This window comes from Morone saxatilis, unplaced genomic scaffold (assembly GCF_004916995.1).
Source record: "Morone saxatilis isolate NCDOM2014 unplaced genomic scaffold, NCSU_SB_2.0 Contig11, whole genome shotgun sequence".
Taxonomy (NCBI): Eukaryota; Metazoa; Chordata; class Actinopteri; family Moronidae; genus Morone; species Morone saxatilis.
In genome coordinates, this window is record NW_023339663.1 from 22,058,340 (window position 1) to 22,080,979 (window position 22,640).

Genomic DNA, 22,640 nt, shown 5'->3' on the forward strand with positions numbered 1-22,640 from the left:
CACTCACACTCACACTCACACATAAATAAATCCCCTTTCTGTGAAGTCCCTGAAGTCAGAGAGAGAATATGATTTCCAAAATCCTCAAAAAAGTCACTTGCACAGAATATTCATAGTGCATTATTTCACTTGAAAAGTAACACTCGCCCACCTAGCCTAGAGCTGAAAGCTGGCACATCTAACTTTCCAAGGATTCATCTGAGGTTTAGGCACAGTATTTAGGCAGAGGTGTACATAATATGTGGCTCTGGTGGCTCTGTGAAGGGGGGGGGCTTACATGGCGAGAAGAGAATTTGATCCTAAGAGCTTTGTGTAATCCCTATCTCAGTATACATATTGTCTCTTTACTGGGGCTCTTCAGTCTGCCGGCCTCTCCCAAATTCTAACGGTGACTAAGCAGTGAATAATTCAGAGTGGATCTTTTTGGTATAGCCACCAATATTAGAATTTGGAGGTTATTTAACTTATGGCATAAGTGTGTACCTGTGTAAGCGCACAGGTGTGTGTTCGTACCTGTCTTGAGACAAATTTATTTTTGTGTTATTGCAACAAATTGCTTTCATATTTTTTTCGGCTAATGCTGAATCGGAAACCGCATACACCGACTGACAAGCCTCACTGAGATACTTCCTTGTTAAGCGCTTGTGTTGTCCGTGTCTCTGTGAACAGCGTGGATTGGCAAATTGGATAGAATCTTATCAGGCGTAAATAATGGCAGCTATCTGTAAATAGCGTTGGAGCAGGGGAGCAACAGATGCTGCTCCTGGTGAAGGAGAAAAGCCTGCTCTCCTCCACTGAGCCTGCTCCCCGCATGCTGCCACTCACGTATTTGGCTCCCATTTACACTGATCTATATTAATTCCTTGGAAAAAAAAAGGATGAATAAGGAAGTTGATTAAGGAAATGAAAATCTATTATGCTGAGCCGAAGCTCAATGTGTTCCAGTCTGTTTCACACTCTGGGATTTTTAAACCTTAATGGCTATCCAGTTAGTCACAGATCAGCGAAGCAAAGCTGGGATACAATGTTTATTTATCCATCTACTTATTCTTTTTTAAACATTTAACCCATCTCCCTTAAGACTGTAGACTTATCAGCTCCTGACTATTGAAAGAAAAACACTAAAGTAATATTCCAACTTTAGACAATAAATATCTAACCTTTCATGTAAATATTGTCTCTCTAAGCTCGTATCCTGGCTCGAATTCTGCATGAGTACAGTCAACAAAAACTCAGTGAGCTACAGTAGCTTGATGAAATGTACCTGGCATTCATCAATAGCTGGAATGAAAGCTAACGCCTTCTCGTGTCCACCGAGGCTTGTATCCTCCCATTGATTTCTGGCCAGGCATTTGCTCACCCCAGCCAAGGTCCAAATGCAATTTAAGTGTTGTGTGGGGACGCATTTCTAGCATAGAACCTGACATGGTGTGGTCAATAGCCCCAGGCAGTGAATGAGCTCTCAAGTGGTATACAGCAACAGCGAGACGTATTTCCTCTTCCAGCTCACCTCACGCCTCCTCGTCAAATTAAACAATAGAGGCTGGAGGGCTTTCTGCAGGCCTTCAGCATGCTTTCACCCTTCCATCTCTAAGAGGACAAGGCAGGCCAGCGACAAACACCGCTGCTCACACATGCACAGGGAAAAAAAACACTTCAATTATTCCATTTAAAATGGCATCAGCTCTCGACCCTCTACTTCAGGAAATTAAATTTCAAAATGGACCACAGTTGTGGCAGCAAAACAAAAGCGCTTGATGATTAAGGGTGGATTTTAATAATGCCAGCTTTTCTACACAGGTCTGCAGAAATGAATGTAATAATTTCCAGGTCTTGAAAGGTTAGTGAATTGAACAAAAAGCCTGAAAAAGTACAGAGCACAAACTTTTTCAGTGATATTATCTCATATATTTAATGGAGTTATTGGAGCCACTGTCATATTCTAATATCTTCTGATGTTTTGTTGTTGTGTATGACAAGATGCCGTAGCGTGATATGGCTTGTATAACAGCTGAGCTGTCACAACAGCTTAGAAGGATTTTGGCCACTGATGTTAATACCAAACGTATGCCAACATAAGCTGCTAATAACATATGCAGGGTTGAAGAGTAACACAAAGCACATAGACATGTGTGATATGTGGGTAAGACAGGCACGAAGGCCGTCACCAGCCTCAGCATCCAACCCCTCAGCCGGGAGAATAATTGCCCCGGGAAGCTGATGGACTGTCAGGAGTCACATGAGCTTGTTTCCTCTGTTCTCCTCTTTTCTTCCCCTCTCGCCTGGTGACACAGACAGACACTACGGAAGCACCTTGTGTTCCCCATGCATGGAGATAAACTGCATATTGCATTCTGTTTCAAGTGTTACAAATCTCTTGCAATAATATAATAAAAGATGTATTATTCATTGCTTCTACAGTGACTGAGGGGTGGGATGAAATATGCATATGGGGCGTGCGCTATTTCCAAAAGCCAACGCCGGGCGACGTGTGACGGGTGATCAACATCACATCGTGTCTCTGGTGTCATCAAAAGCCGGAGAGGGGAGATTAGCTGAGTGAGGACAACATGGGCAGATATAGGGCCACTTCATGGTGGGCACAATGACTGCAATATTTGGAGAGAGAGGGATGCTGGTGTAAATAAGCATACATTTTCAATCTACTGTATGATGAGAATCCATTTGTGGTCCCCAGGTGTGACAAACAAAAGGTTTGGATGTGTTTGTTCCAGATCTGTTTAAATGGTTTTGCTTTATTTCCCATTGAGATAGGGTGCACAGGGAGTGTGGGATTGGGGTGCTGGGGGTGCCAACCAAGTAATTTTGCTGCCTACACTCTGCAGAGGGTATAATTGCAGACCTTAAAAATACCCATTCTGCTCTGGCACGTGTGAAAAGCTTGGGGGCCAGGGGGTGGGGGGGTGGAAGTCGGTCATGTGGGTACACAAACATGTGGTGTGTGTGTGTGTGTATGCGTGTGTGTGTGGGACAAGCATGATTGCACATTAGAATGAGATGTTCATAACACATGTGCATGAGTACTGCCATATATTATTGTAGAGGAGTAGTAGGAAAAAAATGCCTCCATTGTTTCGTTCCAAGAAACCTCATCACGAGAGAGTATATTTATGAGGTAGCGTAAAAATTCACTATATTTTTTGGGAACATATTCTATTTTATGTTGGTGATTTCCAAGTGTTTTCCTATTGGCCTGGGGGTCTGTGTGAATGAGTAATAGACAGAGTAATGGCTTCATCCTCGCCCGGCTAAATTTGTTTTTCTTCCTCCTGCCTTGCAAATACAAAAAAACTGCCAAAAAAAAATGATAAATAACAGCTACCCAATTACTCTGGCATCACCGTATTCAGCAATTTATGTTTACATTATCAAGATGTACCACTGCTCTGCATGACAACACCTTGCCACAGAAACAAATGGCATTTACATGTCCTCTGGGTGGTAGCTAGGTGCAGGTTCCTATTCATTTAGCCAGTTTGCCTCCTGAAGTAATGGGAGGCCCTGACCTAGAGCCTCTCTGTCAGCCCATTAGTGAGCGTGGAGAGCATTGCATCGGCGCCTCTGCTGTTCTGCCACTCACAAACACCCCCTAGAATCAACACAAACAAGCCCAGAACGCTGCCCCTCCTGCTCTCTCTCTCTCTCACACACACAACACACACACACACCAGGCAAAATGAAGCTGGGGCATTGATTTTATAATGATGCCCTGGCTGCTTCCAGCCATGGAGGAATTGAAGCTGGCTGAGCTGAGCTCTTGGTGTGTGGAGAGTTTCTTGGATGGAAGCCCTGCTGGTTGCTGGGACTAGTCCGGTGGAGAGGCTAGGCTACAGACGTGTGCAGTCGGTGGATCCAAAGCATGTAGAACATGGAGAGGCAGCCGTGCCCAACTTTACAGAAGCACCCGGAGCCAAGCGTCCCTCCTCAGCACACACAGACCTGCAACTGCCAATCAAAGCAGCCTCGGGCGCTGCCACTGCCTTGTGCGCATAAATTAGCATGTATTTGCATAAGAATCCACTCGTTTAGCAGACCCACTTGGCTCTCCCCCCAAATGGCATTTTCTTGCTTCCCCCCTCCCTCTATCTCTCACTTTTCCTCTCCTTATCCTTTTACAAGCACCGATAAGAGCTAGAAAATGGTGTGTTAACCCTTTTTATACCAAACCTCTCTTGACACAAATTACATGTGTGCATGCATGATTGAATGTGTGCATAGCTTGTTTGTTGTTGGTTTGCAAATGAGCCAAATGAGCCAACAAATGAATTAAAAAACAAACAAACAAACAAACATAGGTGCACGAACATATTTCAGTACTGTACAGAGTGCACACACTTTCTTTTTCTGAAAATTGCTCTGCAGTTTTCTGTGTTTTCTCAGAGAATCTTCTGTTGTTAGAGGAAAGGTTCTGTCTTCAGCCATTACCAACATCTTTAAAATGTCTTGCACTTCAAAGTTGCACGGAAGCTTATGTGTCACATAGAATTCACCAACACGGCTGCATTATTCAGCGACAACTTTAAAGCCTTGTTTCACACGGTTCAGCCTCAATAGCCCACTGAGAGCAGCGGTGCATGCATACCCTTCTAAATTAAAGCTTAGAAGACAGGAAAATGCAGTTACTGGTCAGCAATGGTTACAAGGAAGCTGAGCGAGACGAGGGAAGACAATGAGATGACATTAATCTTTCACCATAACCAGTCAATCAGGACACCATACAGCAGGCCTGGCAGGGATTAATAAGTAAAGAACAGAGAGAGCTACCCATTGCCCTCAGCACAAGTTTTGGGATGCAGTAATTGGCTAGGTTTGTGCCTTCAGAGTCAACTTGAAGCCACGCACATGAGCCTAATGAAGGTTTCTGACTTTGTTGTACTTTTCTCGCCTATTCTGCTTACTTTTAGCGTGGTCTGCGGTTCTCGGTTCTCATCTGGTAAATTATTGAACGTGGTCTTTGGTCCGTAAAGCTGGCTAGGATTGTTAAGTTCTTTGCTCCCAGCTATACTCCACAGGTGATTAGTAACCATGGATGTATTAAACAATGGATGAGTTTTTCAAAAATGGTGCCCCATTCATTCTAATGAAAGCTGCCTGCCAAGCACATACAGTTAATGTTCCTTCCCACTTCTGTGCCCATAATGCATGCGCAATGGTGTATTTCTTTGGCTCTGTGTGGCCAACGACTCTTCCTCATGACTTGCAAAAAAATATCTTGATACGACAGCGCTGTCCCTGTCTTTTATACAAGTACCTGTAGATACAGTTGCAGCAAGCAAAAGGGACACAATATACATTAACTTGAATGGAAATGAATGTAAACAGTGTTTGCATATGGAAGCTACATTTTGCCTACTACCTAGACACTTCTGCCTCATATTAGTCAACCACACAAACACATCCAAGGCTTGATTGGGTGGTAATTTCGTTCACCTCCCACATATACACACAGGTACACATTTGTGACTCTTGTCTGACTTATGAGGCAGAAGTTATGTAATGGTAAACATGTGCATCTCTGTGGGAGGTGGCATTAATTACACACAAATACACATTCACATGTTAGATAACATGAGTTAGATGTGTGCTCAGGTGTCAATCTATGTGATAGGTGACACAATATAGAGGGTGTCTTGCACCAGATACTACAGTATCTATATAACAGTTGTGTGGAAGCACACATGTTGTCTGCTTGACAACATGAAGACACACACTCTGTAAGTGTGTCTTGTCTGTTCTGAATCACAGACACAAACATATGTGGAAATATATATATGTATATATGTATATATATGTATATATATGTATGATGAAAAGGTTACATATGTGTGCATATATGCAGCAGCATGAAAGTTAAGACTAGGTTTGTGTGTGTGTTTACATGCCTGTGCATATGTGTTGTGACAATCAAAAAGTGATAACATCCACTTTTAAGTTAGGCATGTTTATTCCTTGAGGACAACAACTGGCAAATTTTATCCCTGTCCGTGAATTTATGTGTGTGTGTGTGTGTGTGTTTGTGTTTTAATTTTATGTCCAAACAGCAGCTAAAACCCTGGGAGGTCGTGCAGTCGCTCAGGGGGCCTCTCTCCCTTCCAATGCTCCCTGCTGGTCCAGGCAAACGGCTGAGCTCCCTGTCACTATCTCCAACCTGTGTTTCCTTGCTTTCCTCATATCTAATATGAGTCACACACACTCAAAGAAAATACACACACCCAAAGGGCTTAGGCTGCCCTGTCTCATCCCATTTCCTTACTGCCTTTGATCCCCAACCTTCCCAAAAATAAATTCCCCCCCTTGCAGTGTTAACTTCCTGCCATGCTATTTAAGCTTCCTTGTCTGCCTGGAGCGACCACAGCTTTGGCACTAGCTGCTTCTGTCTCCTAATGACAGCAGTGTAAGAAGAACAGACTGGGGGGGTGTCGGACAACAGGAGCAGGACAAAAGGCCCTGAGGTGCACCACAAGATAAGGATGGCTCATTACTGTAGAGGAAGGGTTAATGTTCACAAACGGCTCTGAAGGGCCCCTCCCCAAATGCTGCTGCTTGTTATGAGAGCTAATGATGTCAGCAGAGGGCCCTGCTTGTTGATTAGCCTAAATACAGGACTAATAGAAGTGCGTGAGCGTAATTAATGACTGAAGGGAAGCCTAACGAAGATGAGAACACACCACTGTGGTCGTGGGTGTTCCCGGGTTAAGCATGTCCCCGGACAACATGGCAGGGCACCTTATCAGCTGGCCACGCTATCCCCATGCCATCCCATGCCATGCCCTGCCATGCCATGCCACGACACCCACTCCAGCACCCAGACAGGCCAGCCTTTGTGGCCAGGCCTAATTAGCTGTCACAGCAGGTGGAGCAGGGACCAGGGACACTCTGTGGTCTGCTCTCTGACAGCACAGGTCCCCGCAGAGCTCCCCCAGACACTGACCGCACAGGAACAATGTGTGTATGTGTGTGTGATGGGGCTCTCAGTGCACGTACGCATGCATGCATACATGTCTGTCTTTCTGTGTGTGTGTTTGTGTGTCTGTGTGGGCATTTTTGTGTGCTTGAGTTTGACACTAGACAATGAGAGTTAAAAAAAAGACAGGATGTGATGGTGAAGGGTATATCGGGATGCAGTGTACACATACTCCCTCACAGACAAGCAGAAAGAAGCTAATTTTATTTCAAATGTGGGTAGAAAAAGGTACAGTGTAGGCGTCTGCATGAGTGTGTGTCTGTGTTTGGAAAAGTTTAATTACATTTCCGTTAAGTTTTGCCTGTCGCTGTAGCTTTAGACAGAGATAGTCAGCCTTCACCTTAGCTATCCAAGACACTAGACTAGAACCCAACAGAATGATATACAAAATAAGACAACGCAAAAATAAAGGCTAGTTTATGAATACTGCAAATACAGGAGATAAGTCTGTCAGAGAGCATAACAAACATTAAAAAGAAAACTGCAAAAAACAAACACAAAACTACAGTGTCATTCTTACTGACAAATTTACAGTTTGAAGCAAATGTGTGTGTGATTTATCGTTCAAAAATCTGAATTAGACGTAGTACATACCATAGATAAGATACTGAATACAGAAAAAGTAAATAATTTTAGGTGCAAAGATGTTTTCTCTGGGCAGATCTGTGGCCATAAACAATCATTCAGCCTTCCTCTCCCTTAATAGCGGACCGTTTACACGCGTCCTCTGAATCGTCAGACCCATGTCACCTCCCTCCCAGCACAATACATTACTTAGTGTGTTTCCCTCCAACCCCCTGCTGCGTTTGTCCCTCTTATGTTACTTTGTGCATGTGTATGCAGGGAAGATACAGGGCATTTTGATGCTTCCTTCTGTTTGCTAAGGCCTGTGTAAGATGCAGTAATACTTCTTTACTGATAGCTCCACTCACACATTCACACACAGCCTTACAGACACACACACTCACACACACACACACACACACACACACACACACACCGCAGCTCTATACACTCCCCTGGTTTAATCTATTACCATTTTTATGTGGCTCAAATATTCAGGCCGTGTTAACCAATGCATCATTATGAGGCATATAACTGCAAAAGCCAAAGGATTTATAGGCTTAAATAAATTATGTGATACGATAGTGCAAGTTTTATGAGTTGCAACTTTGCAAATATTCTTTTAAATAATAATAATAAAAGAAAAATATCCTGTTGTTGGAAGATGTGAGAAAATGATTCCCCTATCCCTACCCGCCTCTAAATGCACATTTATCTCAAGCTAACATACTATATCTATTCTTTACATCATCTCACACACATTTTATGAATTGATGGGTTCATTTGTGGCATTTAAGCATTATGTATTTTTTCCACCTTGCATTGCTAGTACTATCATTGTCGTACTTGTGTTCCCTTAATGTATCTCAAATCATTCCTGTTGAGCATACGCATGCACAGCGATGGCTAATGTTACACCCAAGTGCACACAACAACATACACAATGATGTATTGTGCATTTGCAATGTAATATGTTTTACACATGGTCACTATACATCACCTCTGATGTTCTGTGAGTAGGTCTATTTGATCCCATTTGGCAGATGGATCCAATTGTCCGGGCTGATATTGGGCTGTGACAGAAAGCAATCTAATGGCAGGCTCATTGATGATGATGAGTTCTGTTCCATTGCATTGAGATCCAGTCCAATTTCAAAAGCAAATTCAGCCATTCATCTTCCAAATAATTGTGGCACTTTATCAATTGCTCCCAGTCTTTTATCTATCACTTCGATTGATGTGATCATTTTCACAAACAGCTTTCTGTGCTAACGGCGTCTTGGAACACACTTGCAGGGCTGCAGTGTGCTTGTGTGTGTGTGTGCTAGTATGTGTCTAAAGGCATCTCTGCACAAGTTTGCCAGAATGTGCGTGTGTATGAATGCAATTGAGCAAGTGTGCATTAGTGTGTATGTCTCCATGTGCTTGGTTATCCACATGCCTGCATTTAAATACGTAATAACAGTCTCCTATTGCTCATTACAACAATACATCTTCTGCTCCATTATTATTATTATGTTATTTCTGTGTTTGTTCTGCTGTGTGTATTTATGAGACCATTTAACTGTGATAGTATCGTAGTAGTGTTTGATGAGCATCTTCATGCTTGTGTCTTCCATTACTATCAGCAGCCAGTGAGTGTGTGTTTGTGGGCAGGTTTATGAATCCATTGTTCATTTGTGTGTGTAGTCTCATGCATGATGTATGTGTAATAATGTATGTACATTGTATTAACAGCAGCCTGAGATTTTATTTTGAAAGCACTGGTACTGACCAAAAGACAAGATTGACTTTCACAAACATAGATATGTCTATTGGAGATATGTAATGCTGCTTTTTAAAATGTTATAACTTCTAAATAATTATGGCACCTGTTTGACTTGCTTTACGAGGATACCACCTGGGTCTGATATTTTAAGGCAATTTGCACATGCTTCTGCTGCAAAGAAGAGAGCTGTCAGTGTGGTGACATCCTCTCTCTGGGAGTATGTGTACATTATTACCCAAACACTACCTACGCAGTGTGTGTCTGATACTTGTGCAATGCTTGTACATTTACTGCAAGTCAGTTCTTGCTGTGATCTTACTGGGAACTTCGTTAAGATCATAGGGGGGTTGATCTGATCTAAAGTGATATTAGGCACAGGCTGTCAGACAGCTTAATGTGTTTATGTATGTTTTTATTTGTATGGGAATGTATGTACCATTGTGATGGTAAAAGCAAGTATGTGTCAGTGTATATCTGTGTTTGTGTGGGTGTGATGGTAATGGATTGTGATGGCTAGTGAATCAGGTTGTGTCATTTTATAATTCTTACCAGGTATTGTAACTCTCTGAAATTACAGTTGTTTACAAGTAGTTTTTTTCATTAGTGTCTTTTAATTAGTGAATATATTAAAAAATGCATCTCAATTTAAAACACTGAACTATTTAAAACACTACTTTACAATTAAATTAAGCACTTGGACAAACTCATCCACTCCTGATCACAATGTACAGTCACCAAATGTGAAAACACTGAACTTTTCTCAATCTGTATACAACAAAAACAGTGATAAATGGGTGAATCTGACCCAAGATTAACTTTGTATAAAAAAATTATTAATTAGCCTTTGGCTACATTACACAAACAAATACAGTTTTGTTTACATTTAATATTTCTCACCAAAATGTGTTGAGTGTGTGTATCCTAAAGGCCAAACAAACATGTTAAATGAAACCTTTTGAAATTTTCTCTTTATTTACACTGCAGTGATTTTGTTTTCCTCCCTGGTGAAATAATTCATTTTATAGCACAGTGGAAGAACAGAAGCTAACCTGGAAGCAGGGAAGGATGTTCTTCTGTAAGCATAAGCAATTTAATAAACAAATATACTGATCAGAGGCTCTCTCCTCTGAGCCTGTCCCCCGCCACACACACCCAGAATGACATTCCCCCAACTGCCTGTTTGCTATATGCCCCTCTTTGATTTTGTGCATTTTTGCAGGCCATTTTGATGTGTGTATGTGTGTGTGTGTGTGTGTGTGTGATCTCGGCCTATGCTCAATTGTTGGATGCTGTCATTGCCCATAGCAGAGCGAGTCCGGCTCCATTCTCCCCATTGCTCTGTGCTCTGTGATTGCTCACCGCTGACTCCTCTCATCAGCACTGTGGTGTGTACGGGCTGAAGCGCCAACCCGGCCGCCAGGTATGCGAGAGGAGCAAAGCAGGATACACACTCATAAATCTGACAGATGCATGGTGTGTCATTACCTTCCGCTTATTATTATTCTCCCACTCCTCTTTATACTGTGAGCCACTTTAGCTGTTTTCCCGGCCCAGCTCAGAAACATTTGTACTGTGGCCTTGCGGTGTGATAGATGCTCCTGGGGAGGTACCAGGTTATTGTTGCCATTCCTGCTCTGGCTTTTTGTTTGTGCGCAGGGCTCAAATCTGGGCATTTAACCTTCTGTGTTTGGGTGTATGCATTGGCAGCGGTGTGTGTATACTATTATCAACAGACTTTGCACAGATCTCATGTACACACATGTTCACTTTCTGAAATAGTAATAATAGAATCTTCCCATTGATAATATAGCTCAACATACATGTCATTTTGAATACTACTTCACAAAGGTACAGATATGCTATATACATTTAAAGCATTCTATATATTCTATATATATTTATATATATAGAATATATATATATATTTTACCATTCAATCCTCTTCTCCTTCACTACCTTACACTTGTTCCTTTTCCCTTCCTTATTCCACCACTTCTTTCACTATTCTCCTTTTCAAATGCACAAATATGTACCCCACACACACACACACACACACACTGGCCCAGCATAGTGTCCCTGCGGCCCAGAGAAAGAGAGAGAGACAGGGAGAGAGAGAAGCAGTCGCCTCACAAGAGCAGACCTCATAAAACTCCCTGTCACTTTGACTAATTTGTTAGTCTTGTCTCACTGTGTCGAATCGTCACCCCCCTCTTCCCCCTGATGCACCTCTACCCCGATTCCCCCTGTCCTTCTTTCCACCCCCCTCCCCTCCCCATCGACGGGAAGAGGAGGGAGGGAGATAGGGAGGAAAAAAGGGGGCAATAAATGTAATATAGTGCGCCGGCCATTGGTTGCAGTGATCTACACAGCAATCCATCTACAGTCATAGGAAGAACAGAGGCTTTATGGAGCAGAGGATAACATGATGGCTCGATTGCTCATCCACTTTCTGTCTCTGTCTACCTCTGTCCCACCTCGACAGAAGGCCTGCTGGGCACCGGTAGAGTAAAAATAAAAAAGGAAGAGAGAATAGGGATATTATGAATGCAGGCTGGGCTACAGTCCCCAAGACTAAATTGGGTTTGAATGGGCCAAGCAGGGTTGGGCTGTATAGATTGGTTCAGATGTTCAGCTGGGACTCTCAGAGGACCAAAGAGCCAATACCGGATTCATAGAGATAAATTAAAAGCCAAAATCCTGCTCCAGGGGGAATCAATTGCCAGGTAATTATGGAGAATGGGACAGAGATTACTGAGACAAAACACAAACACAGAGATGTTCCCCTATGATGCTGCAGCATCACACCAGGGAATAGTTTTTTTTGTCTACTGCTGCCCCCTCCCCTTTCCAAACCGACCCCAAGTACCTAGTCTTTAAATAGGAGTTCAGGCTCAGAGCTAAAAATAGGCCGCATTTCACCGTCAGCCACCCTCTGCTGAGCTGTCAGCGCCCCTTCTCCCTCTTCTTCACAGTGAGGCAGACACAGCCTTCCTTCATGTGTTTTTCGAGGGAGACAGGCAGTGTGTGATCACCCCAGCTCTAACCCATCTCCTCCAACACACCGCAGGCCCAACCTCTCCTGACTTGCTGGCCTCACAGGGAGGCGGCTGTGAACTCACACACCAATTTGAGAGAAAGACTCATTCCCGCTGTGCTGGCCCTGTTTCTCTTCCACACAGAAATGAGGGGCCGGATGTCCTGACGTGTGAGCGATGGGTGATGGAAGCAGTAATTTGGGCTGGTACAGTACAGGCTGTGCAGGATCTGGGAGGTTGCTAGCCAGTGGGATTGGCCAACAGTGAGATAATTGTATTTCAAAATGCTTGTTTTTTATTTTCAAAAAATAATAATGACAGAGGTCAGGACACTTTAGTTGTAGTTGTACAGTGGTCAAAGTTAAGGCTCTTAGCATCCTCATATGTCCTCTTTGAGTGACTTTTCTTTGTCTCAGCCATCACCACCTGCTCTTTGTTGGCTCTTTAAGAAAAGTCAGTCTGCATTAAACATCTTTAATTGAGCTTAAAAGGCTGTAAATGGCATCAGCAGCTCCAGTGAATTCAAACAGCAGAATGATAATTAGATGCATCAAACAATGGATGGCTTATCAAGAGAATAGTACCTGATGACTTGAAAACGAAACAGTATCAGATTTTTGAGATGTAATGAGAGGAGCTGAAATGAAACAACAGCAAAGAGAAATTAATTAAACTGGTATCATTATTAGTTTTTGCACTTATTTGTAACATTTCACTGTTAAAAGGTCATAGCTGTGGAATAAATGTGTCCAGTTAGCTTATCTTTTATGAAAAATTGTTTATAGGTATACATCATAAAACCCACCAATCGCTGGGTTACAGTGGAACAATAGCAGCACTGCCTCTATTTCAACAGAAAGAAACAGAAAGTAGTTCTGTATGCTACGTTTCAATGCAGTTCAAATTGCAGCAGAGCTTCATCTGTTGCTGTCATGAACATCATAGTGTGGTGTAACTCTTTCAGTTAAAATATGACAGTGGTGAGTCAGGACACAAGTTAATTGTTTCAGGAAAAAAAATCATATTTCTGCCGCTCTCTAGGTGAAGTCATGTAAACAGCATTATTTTGTTGTAATTGTGAGTTTATGCAGGCTCAAACAGAGTAATGCTCAATCACAGTTTTGGCAGTAGTGGCTTTGTTGTTGCATGTAGATGCAGCCAAAACTAAATGAGTTTAACTTTATTAAATTCATAAGCACAGAAAACTAAAAGCAGTCCAAATGACAATGCCCTGTCACTTTTTTTTACTTTTATTTGACAAATTTTACTGTACAAAAGAGTTACACTGCACATATGGTTAAATTGAATCAATGTCTCTCTCACTGTAAAACAATGCATTGTAACATTGATGATATGTATGTCCACAAACGTAAATTCATCTTAGAGAGTTACAAACTGGTCAACACTCTTCCTTTAATTTGGTGAGCCATATTATTCATGTGCCACTGTGATTAAAACAGCTGTTTCAAAGTTATGAGATGAGTAATATGACTGGCTGAGAAGGTAATAATTCATCACCGCACCCCCCTATTAATATCCCACTTCACCCAACTCACCTTTCAAGCATGAATGCGGCACTTGCGTGGATTGTCGCAAATGTATAATTAAAGCAGGGCCCAATATGACAAAGCTAGCAAGTTAAACCATTGTTAGGAAATATCTTTCATTTTGTATTGTATGCATTTAGTTTGCTGCCTTTTTCAGAGTGCCTTGACATTTTTTGCACGAGCAGCACTTAAAAAACTTGATTTGTGGATTTAGCCCAGTGCTCACTTTACCAAATATCTACACAGAAGACATCGGTATTATCTTTTTGTCACCTGTATTTAGTTCTGTCTGATGCATACATTATTACAGCAGATACAGTTAAGTTATCATAGTTGTTTAACATGTCCCTAAAATGGGTAGATGAGTAGAAGAAGATGAAATAGAAGGTAACAATTGACATGGAGTTACAAAAATAAATGCATTTAAATTCACATATCAGTATTTGGATCACTTAAAAGTTCATCTTCACACTGGATAATGCTAGTCATCCAAAAAGAAAATAAGTGTAAGAGTTACAACCACAGAGACTCAACATTGGATGAACTGCTCACATTTTTCTTATGGTTCTGAGAGAACATTTTTCTGTATTTAGTTGAGTATCTGGTAGATAGCATTTCTCCTTGCTTGCTTGTGAGCAGTGGTATTCACAAAGCATGGTCAAACACGGTCAAAGGCCAGCAGTGTCCTTGTTTCTCTTTCTCTCCACTGCACTGTTATCAATCAGACAGACTAGCCAAAGATAGATGACTGAAATGTGTGTGGACACAAACATACACGGACGTACACTCTGAAACGTACACACAGTCCTCTCCTGGAAAATGTAAGCAAGTTCCTCTCTTCCACGCTGTTGGTTTCCCACCCCTCCGTGACTTCAGCCGACTTTTATTCATCATAACAGAATGAAAAGTATAGATTTGCCTCTGGAGATTAGGACAAAGAAAAAAGTGAATGTATAGACATAAAGGAAATAGAGCATGGGGGGGGGGGTATGGAGAGGAAAAAAAGTGAGTGAAAGAGGGAGGGAGACAGAAAAGGGGAGAGATGAGGAGAAAGAGAGATGGCCTCTCTAAGTGCAGCAGCACACAGGCACAGAGCTGTGAGTTCCCAGGCAAGACAGCATGAGCTGCCTATTTGTCAGCATTGATCAACCCATTAAGGGGCTGTGGTGGGAAGCATATTGGTTTTGGAGGCCAAAGGGGCAGAGAGAGACAAAGATAAAGCAAGACGGGGGGGTGTTGAACTCCTTTCAGCCTCGGCAGCCACACGTCTGTAGGATGAAAAAGCCTGTAGTCTTCCTCTCCAATGTCTATGCAGTTCATTTTGCAGGGCCCAACGGGAAGGTAGTAGATGTCATTTGTCTTACAGCATCTCTGGAGGCTGCACTGTATGTGTTATCTTAGCTTTCTGCCGCTGCAATGCTAACAAGAAGCTAGCTAGCTTCTCAGACAGACAGAATGTCACTTGTCTTCTTCCTTAGAGTGAGTGTGTGTGTGTGTGTGTGTGTGTGCAAAGGGTGGGTGGTGGGTTGGGGGTGGGTCCTGGCCCTAGGGGAAAGCAGGCTGCCTCTTCGCCCAGCCTCTGATGAATTCATATAATTAACTCTGCCTTGATCTGTTGGCTAATCCTGCACTCAGTAATAAGGGATTAAAATGTCACCTAAGCCACCTGCTGTTATTGAGCCCCTAGACTTTTTGTGCCTCTGTGTGTGTATGTGTGACAGTGAAAGAGAGAGGAGAGGAAGAGAGGAAGAGAGAAAAGGAGCGAGTGAGAGAGAAGGGGATAAAAGTAAAGTAAAGTCAACGATTTCTGTACTAGAAACATTTTCTCTGTTTGCACAAGAAAATGTATGTAGAGTAAAACTATAAAGTAGCTAAAAGAAGTAGACGTCTTAACTACTGCCATCTTCATGTGAGTGCTACTCACAACCCCATAGTTTGGCATGAAGCTGAACTCCATAATTTGGCAGGAAGCTGGAGCAGAAGTTGCAGCAGACTCGCTCTGAAAACTCATTGTCACAGTCACTAAAAAAGGACATGAAAGTGGGACATGCTGGAAGGTGGGAGTTGAGAAATCTTTTTTCCTCCCCTCTCACTATGACCTCCTTGGACCAAGTAAAGAAAAAAAGAAGAAAGAAAGGAGTGCCAATTGGTTGGCTAACAGCCCGCAGACCAACGGCCAGCTTGCCTTGACTGCCTGCCGGCCACCTCCGCTCGGTTGCCTAGCAACCACAAGTGTACTTTTGGGTTGTCTAATGACTCTTGTTGCTGCAGTGGCTCAGGGGCTACTAATGAAGCCTCCTGACCAATCGCTGCTGTTTAAGACCTGGAAGCTGACTGATCACTGGACAGGGATCTTGGGACTTCAAGCTACCCTAAACCTCTTATGTGAGACAAATTCTGGCCCCAACTCGAGCTGCTGTAAAAAGACACACTCTCTCTCACACACACACACACACACACACACACACAAACACCTACAATATGTACACAGTGCATACCTTAACTTACTGCTTACAATGCTCCAACTGACCTTAATTCTCCCCACCGCACACTCACATCAGTGCTTCACCCTACCTGAACTTTACCTCAGACTCACATGTAAACATATTCAGTGCAATATGGAATGCTGTTATCCAGCCAGAAAGAGTAGAATGAAACTGTCTGGCTGGTTTAAGACCATACAAAGGTGAAAATAATGATGCCCCTTTAGCCCTTGATCCACACTATAAACACAAACCAAACCACCAGGACTCTATGTGTACTCCATTCTCCCAGAGCCAAAGTAAGCCAGCCCCCAACACAGTAAGGACTGTAGCTCAAACATCTGGAATCACAATTGAATTTTAATTTGTCACCTCTGCTCTACTTTTAATGTAATCTAATAATTGTTAAAGGACACATAATATCTGTTAGAATCATGCTGCTAGCATTCGCATGATGTTTACTCAGAGTGACTAACAGTGAGTCAACAGGTCAGTGTCTTTCTCAGTGATGCTTCAACTCATCAAACACTGAAAGAGTATAACATGACCTTTAAGGATGGTCATTGCAACCGCAAGGCAGCATCCCCCAACATACTATAATATGAAAGGAAATTTGTGAGGAAGGTATAAATCTAGTTAGTGCTGAGTTACAGTATTTGTTTGTTATTGTCTGCAAAGTCAAACACTATCAATGTTTTGCACCTTAAGAAGAACAACAGATGATGCTTATTTGCACCTTTGCCTCTGTTTTTCCATATTAGGAGACAAAGTTACAGTTATCATTTACATCTGGAGATAAGTGTGTGCCCAGGTCTATTTGTATGGGTGTGACTGCCCCTGTGTCTATGTAACTGTGTGTGTGTGTGCACGGCTTCATTTGCTTGTCTTTGTGATGCATCCGTCATCTCTAAGCTTTGTTCCAGTGTCACAGCATATTGCTAGATGAGTACATTACGTCCCCAGGGTGTCGCCATGTATACGCTTGTCTATACATGTCCAGCAGTCTTAGGTCTATATTTGGCCGTGGTCAACTGCTGTCAAGTGCTGCGTTGCCTGAGGGCCCAACACCCACTGTGCTGCCCTAGCTGACTGATCTGAGGGGGCAGTACCATGTGCCATTCACTGGCACTCACATGTTGGACCTGTCCGCATGGCCTAGTTAGAAAGATAAGCCCACTGCCGACTGAAGCCAGAAAAACACCATGCCAAATATAAAACACAATGCCAAATATGACATGCGTGGGTAGCCTCAATAAGCAAGGGTCTTCAAGGGTGGCTCTTAACACCCACCCTTTTCACAGAGTAAAGAGGGGATATTATTCCTGTTTCAGAGAAGGCACAAGATCGAGTGTTTTTCTGTTTTCATATTCAAACTCGAGGGAGTGAGAAAAAATGAAACCATAGACAGGGGAGCAAAAAGAACCAGGGGAGTTTTTATTCACGGCAGGCAGTTTTTAAAAGGTTTTTTTTTTATGTTAGCTTGGCAACATTTTGCTTTCACCTCACTATAGAATGAATCTTCAAAGGTTGTTTATCGATTCCCTACTGTTAACCTTCCACAAGCTGTTTCACAGCTACGCTGTTCGGTGGCTCTCAATAGCTTCCAGGAGGAGGAGGCTGGGGCAGGGTGGGGTCGTCTGTCCAGACCAGTGGCATATTGGCTGTGAGTTGAAAAAGGGGCTTCTGGGTAGAGAGGTGAGAGGGAGGAGGAAGGGATGGAGGCAGAATAAGAGGGATTGCTAAGGGTCAGGGATGAGCAGGATATAGCTGGTGACTGGGAGTCTGGAGCCAGGAGGGGACAGGAAGAGCAAGGGCCAGCCTGAAAGGACCTCTCCCTGTGGGGCTGGGAGTGGCTGATGTAATGGCATTAATCTCCAAGTGCCATCTGACACCCAGTGTGGCTCCGTCATTGAAAAGTGCTAATTCTGCTGAACTGTGAGGGGAATTCAGGCATCTCTAGAGGCAGTGCCCTGGATTAATTAAACACGCTGGCATGGAGCACTGCACAGATTTATCTCTTTTACGGCATCGTCAGTTTGATTTTTGCATTTAGCTCTCAGAACAGGACAAACTCTGGACATTAACGCCAGGAACACTGCCACATTTCATTTCCCAGTTCACATATTGTAGCGGTTGCTCCTATCGTTTTGTGCTAACTTGGGATTTCCCTTCTCTCCCTTCTCTCTCTTTCCTTCTCTCCCTCTACTTCTCTCTCTCTCTCCAGATGAACCGGCCCATCCAGGTGAAGCCAGCCGACAGCGAAGGACGAGGAGGTAATTAACCTTCTCCTGGTCTCTGTTGCACACCCCCCTTAAAAAACACACACACAAACACACAAATACACTGGTACAGCGCACACGCAATCCTTAATATTCTGCTCTCACTTGAGACACACTGGGAGTTAGTAGAGTAGTCCGTAATATAGGTCACTTGCTTCTATTGACTTCCCATCTGTGCCAGCAGAGGGGCTGTCTCAGGTTCACAGTCACTGGGAGTGGTTCAAAGACAAGACAGATAGACATGGAGTGAAAGAGAGAGAAATTAAAGAGAGAGAGAACTGAAAAGAATGGGGAGATCTCCATCCCTTGATCACCATAGAGTGATAGTAAAGTTTGGTTACAGATAAGAGGCAGGGGAATACACCCCAAACACAACGGATAGGCACAAACACACAAACTTATGGAAACATCACAGAGCTAGTTACTTTCTCTGAAAGTAGAACGTATTATGATTTAAGGAGTTTGGAATATGTTTGTTTTTGTCGAGCAATCAGAGCATCACTTCCCTAAAATCATCACATATATATGGAATCCGCATAGCATAGATAGTTAAACCACCTAAAAGTTATTTGAGTCAGATTCACTGTGATTCAATGCATGTCTGACATTCTATAAATTAGATTAGCTCATTTGTATTAAAAGAATATTTTTTTAGTAAAGTAAACCCACCCATTTAAAGCAAATGTGCAATTCGGCATTGACTTTGTACTGTTTCTCTTGCGCAGTCTCCTCCCACCATCTTTAGTCCGACTGACATGGTGATTGACTAGATCATTCTGGAGCCATTTGTGACTAACATCACTGAGGTTAATGCAGATTAAGCCAGTTAAAGATTTACATGGATGGAATTGGATCTAATTGGACCGGTCTGTGTCTGCTCTGTGCTTGCATTTGAGAGTGGTGATTTAGACTGCCTAGGTCAGATTAGACTGAGCCACTTCGCTGATTTATGTGGTCAAGTGTGAATCAGATGGCCCATTGCTATTGCCACACACACCCCCATGTAGATCTTATTTTTGTCATGGCGGAACTTTAATTAACGGCCATCTAAAAACAGGCAAAGTCTGACCGACAAGGCTTGGGCGAGAGCCAATCGGCATTCTCACCAAGATAAATTGGATCTCTGGGCTTAAGAGGGGAGGATAGATGGGTCCCAATATCAATTACTACCCTTTTTCAGCAGAAAGAGAAGGGAGATGAACAGGCAGTGTGAATGAAATACAGAGGGCTCTTAGGCTGGCACAGCCCCTGCTAGTCTGTCAGATGAACTTTCTATATGGGAGGACAGGATAGGACACAGCACAGAATGAAATAAGACCAAGCAGACAGGCCCCAACAGAGATATTGAGCGTTAATGGCAACAGGAAGTCAGCAGACAGGCCAGGGAAGTAAACCACAGTCGCTGCTGACAATGAAATGAGATTTACTATGAAGGCCTGTGGTTAAAGGAAAATAGACAGCCCAGTGAGGGCTGACTAAAGGAGAGAAAGTGGCGAGGGATTCATCTGTGGAAGGCTGTGGACCAGTCAGGTACACTAATCCCAGTGGGGCCTCTAGATTGTCAAACCCACGGCTGAACCGGGACATTTGCACCTCTAGAATGGAGTCACATTTATCACTACCAAGACATCAGCAATTATCTGTCATGGGAACCTGTGCAGGGGTCTTGATTATGTGCCTGTGCAGGCATTAGGGCCCATTACTCCATTTGGAGACTCCAGTAGCCCCTCTTTTGTTCACGGTGTCCCTGAGAGACATCCTCTCTCTGGGGATATGGGAGTGTCAGGAGGAATAAGACCAGAGCTCAGAAAATGACTAGGGGGGCTCGGTGCCACAAAATCCTGCCGCTCGGCTGCCATTGTGGATCACAGAGCTGATTCTCTGGCTGTCTATTACAATGACTCATGTCTTATTTTATTTTTTCCTTGGATTATCAAGAAAGAATGGAGCATGGGAGGGGAGCTTCACAGCCTTTAAATCTATGTCTGTTCCTTGAATCAGACGACCTCTTCCCCACAAACTCCACATTTATCTGATGTGCTTAACTGACTGCACTACCCAATTCGATCAAACCATGATTTCAACTCAGAGATATTGAGACACAATCGAGGCATGGGTCGTCTGCTCACTCATTCGGTGGTCAGTGCAGGAACAGACATGATACTATATCTCTACTTGAAACCCAAGCAATTTTCCTCAACTCAAAAGGGGCAGAAATGAGGAAAAGTAGACATCTCTTGCTCTCTCTCTATTGCCTCCTGTCTTTCTCTTTTTCCTTCCTTCTGTCTCATTGGTATTGCACTGCAAAGGGAGAGATGAAGCGAGTGATAGAGAGAGAGGTGGGGATTCAGTACAAGGCCCATGGAGGAATGCAAGAGAGTGAAAGATGGAAGACAAAAAGAGCGAGAGGGGAAGAGACGACAGGATGAGAAAGTTAACGGAGGGTGATGGAGGCAGCTGAGTGAATCTCAGCAGTAAATCATCTCAGAGCCGCCCCATCCCTATCTCCTCCTTGCCTCGCCAGGAATCTTTTTCCCCCTGACCTTGTCTGCCGCTGTGTCTGTGAAGAAAAGATGGGGCCAGATTATCTATGATTGGAGATGGCCATTATCTAAACACAATCTTGGAGCCAGGTCCCACTCCTCTAGCCACTGCTGTGAGACTGGAGACCACACTGATGAGAAGAGAGATGATGGGTCAGCCAGCAACACCCTCTCCTTTTATTAACTCTGATAAGACGGTTTCAACACTCTCCCGAAATGCCCAGCAACCTCCATCAACATTGACTTTTTCGCAAAGTGCCACTCTCAGTGCATTTGTCTACACACAGTCTCTTTATCCTACTTGTTTATTAGCTCCCTATACTTATCCCTATACTTTTATTTTATTGGATACTTATACAGTGCCAGGAGCATTGCAATCGCTGCATTTGATACTCAGCAGCCGCTCCGTGAGCCTTTTTAATATCTTGTCCATGCCTTTTGTCTGTCTGGCTGAGGGGAGTCTTTGTGAATGGGTCATGTTTGTCCTTGCCAACCTGCTGCTCTTCACAAGGTTGACCCCAGTCGGGCAGTGAAGAGATTGACAGGACCTTAAGATGTTGCGCACTGTGCTGTCATGCCCCACCCCAGCAGGTAGGGGAAGAGTGAGGGCTGCTGGCTGGCTCAGTCTGGCAGGCCACAGGGGAGGGGCTGTCTGGAGGCCCCTCACGCCCATAGAAGAGCGCGCTCCACTTTACATGCAAATGAAGCCAAAAGATCCCTCTGTGCCTCTGGACACGATCGTGCAAAACTCTGAAAAGTCAAGAAGAACCCTTGCAGCAGCTGATATGTGTGTGCAGGGAAATACACACAGAGACACGGGGACAGACAAAAGAATTCAGGAATTTCCTGACAGTGACCATTGCAGGGTATTAAAGGTTAAGGTTTTGATTTAAATGACTCTTTTGCAGAATTCCATGATTGGGCCTTGCGATCAGAGAAGATATTTCTAATGTTGAAAAAGAAGGAGTTAAAATATTTGGACAGAAGCTGCAACAGGCAATTTCCCAAAAGTTTCCTCAATTGTTTTGTGCTGCTTTTTGAGGACGCATACCAGAATGTTTAAAGCTCACCTCCCCCTCCCCTGGGTAAATGGATGTCACAGCTCGAGTGGTATAAGTAGTGTATTTACAAACATGAAGCCTGTATCCTCTCATCGTGCCTGAGACACTGACAATTTGAATGTTTGTTCTCCTCTGATTATTCCATTTACCACCTCACTATACTGGATAATCCACTTGCATACATCAGATTGGGACCAGCAGCAGAAAGGTTTAGTGTGTGTGGTTGCACATCATTTTCACAGGGATGGGGTCTAATTACTTGTGTTAGCTGGGTAGAAACTAAACATGAGTTAGAAGCAGAATGGGGCTTATTATGTTGTTGAAGGTGTTACGTAAAGACAAAAGGAATGATTGGGGGGGGGGGGGGGGGGGGGG

General features: G+C 43.4%; 1 protein-coding gene across 1 annotated transcript in view; it reads left to right on the top strand.

The window, feature by feature from the left end:
- Positions 1-22,640, top strand: part of si:dkey-205h23.2 (CUGBP Elav-like family member 3-B) — a 120,779-nt gene that overhangs the window by 66,262 nt on the left and 31,877 nt on the right. Inside the window, exon 3 of the mRNA XM_035652403.1 lies at positions 18,607-18,655. Coding sequence (XP_035508296.1) covers positions 18,607-18,655 — 49 coding nt within the window. The remainder of the gene's footprint in view (positions 1-18,606; positions 18,656-22,640) is intronic.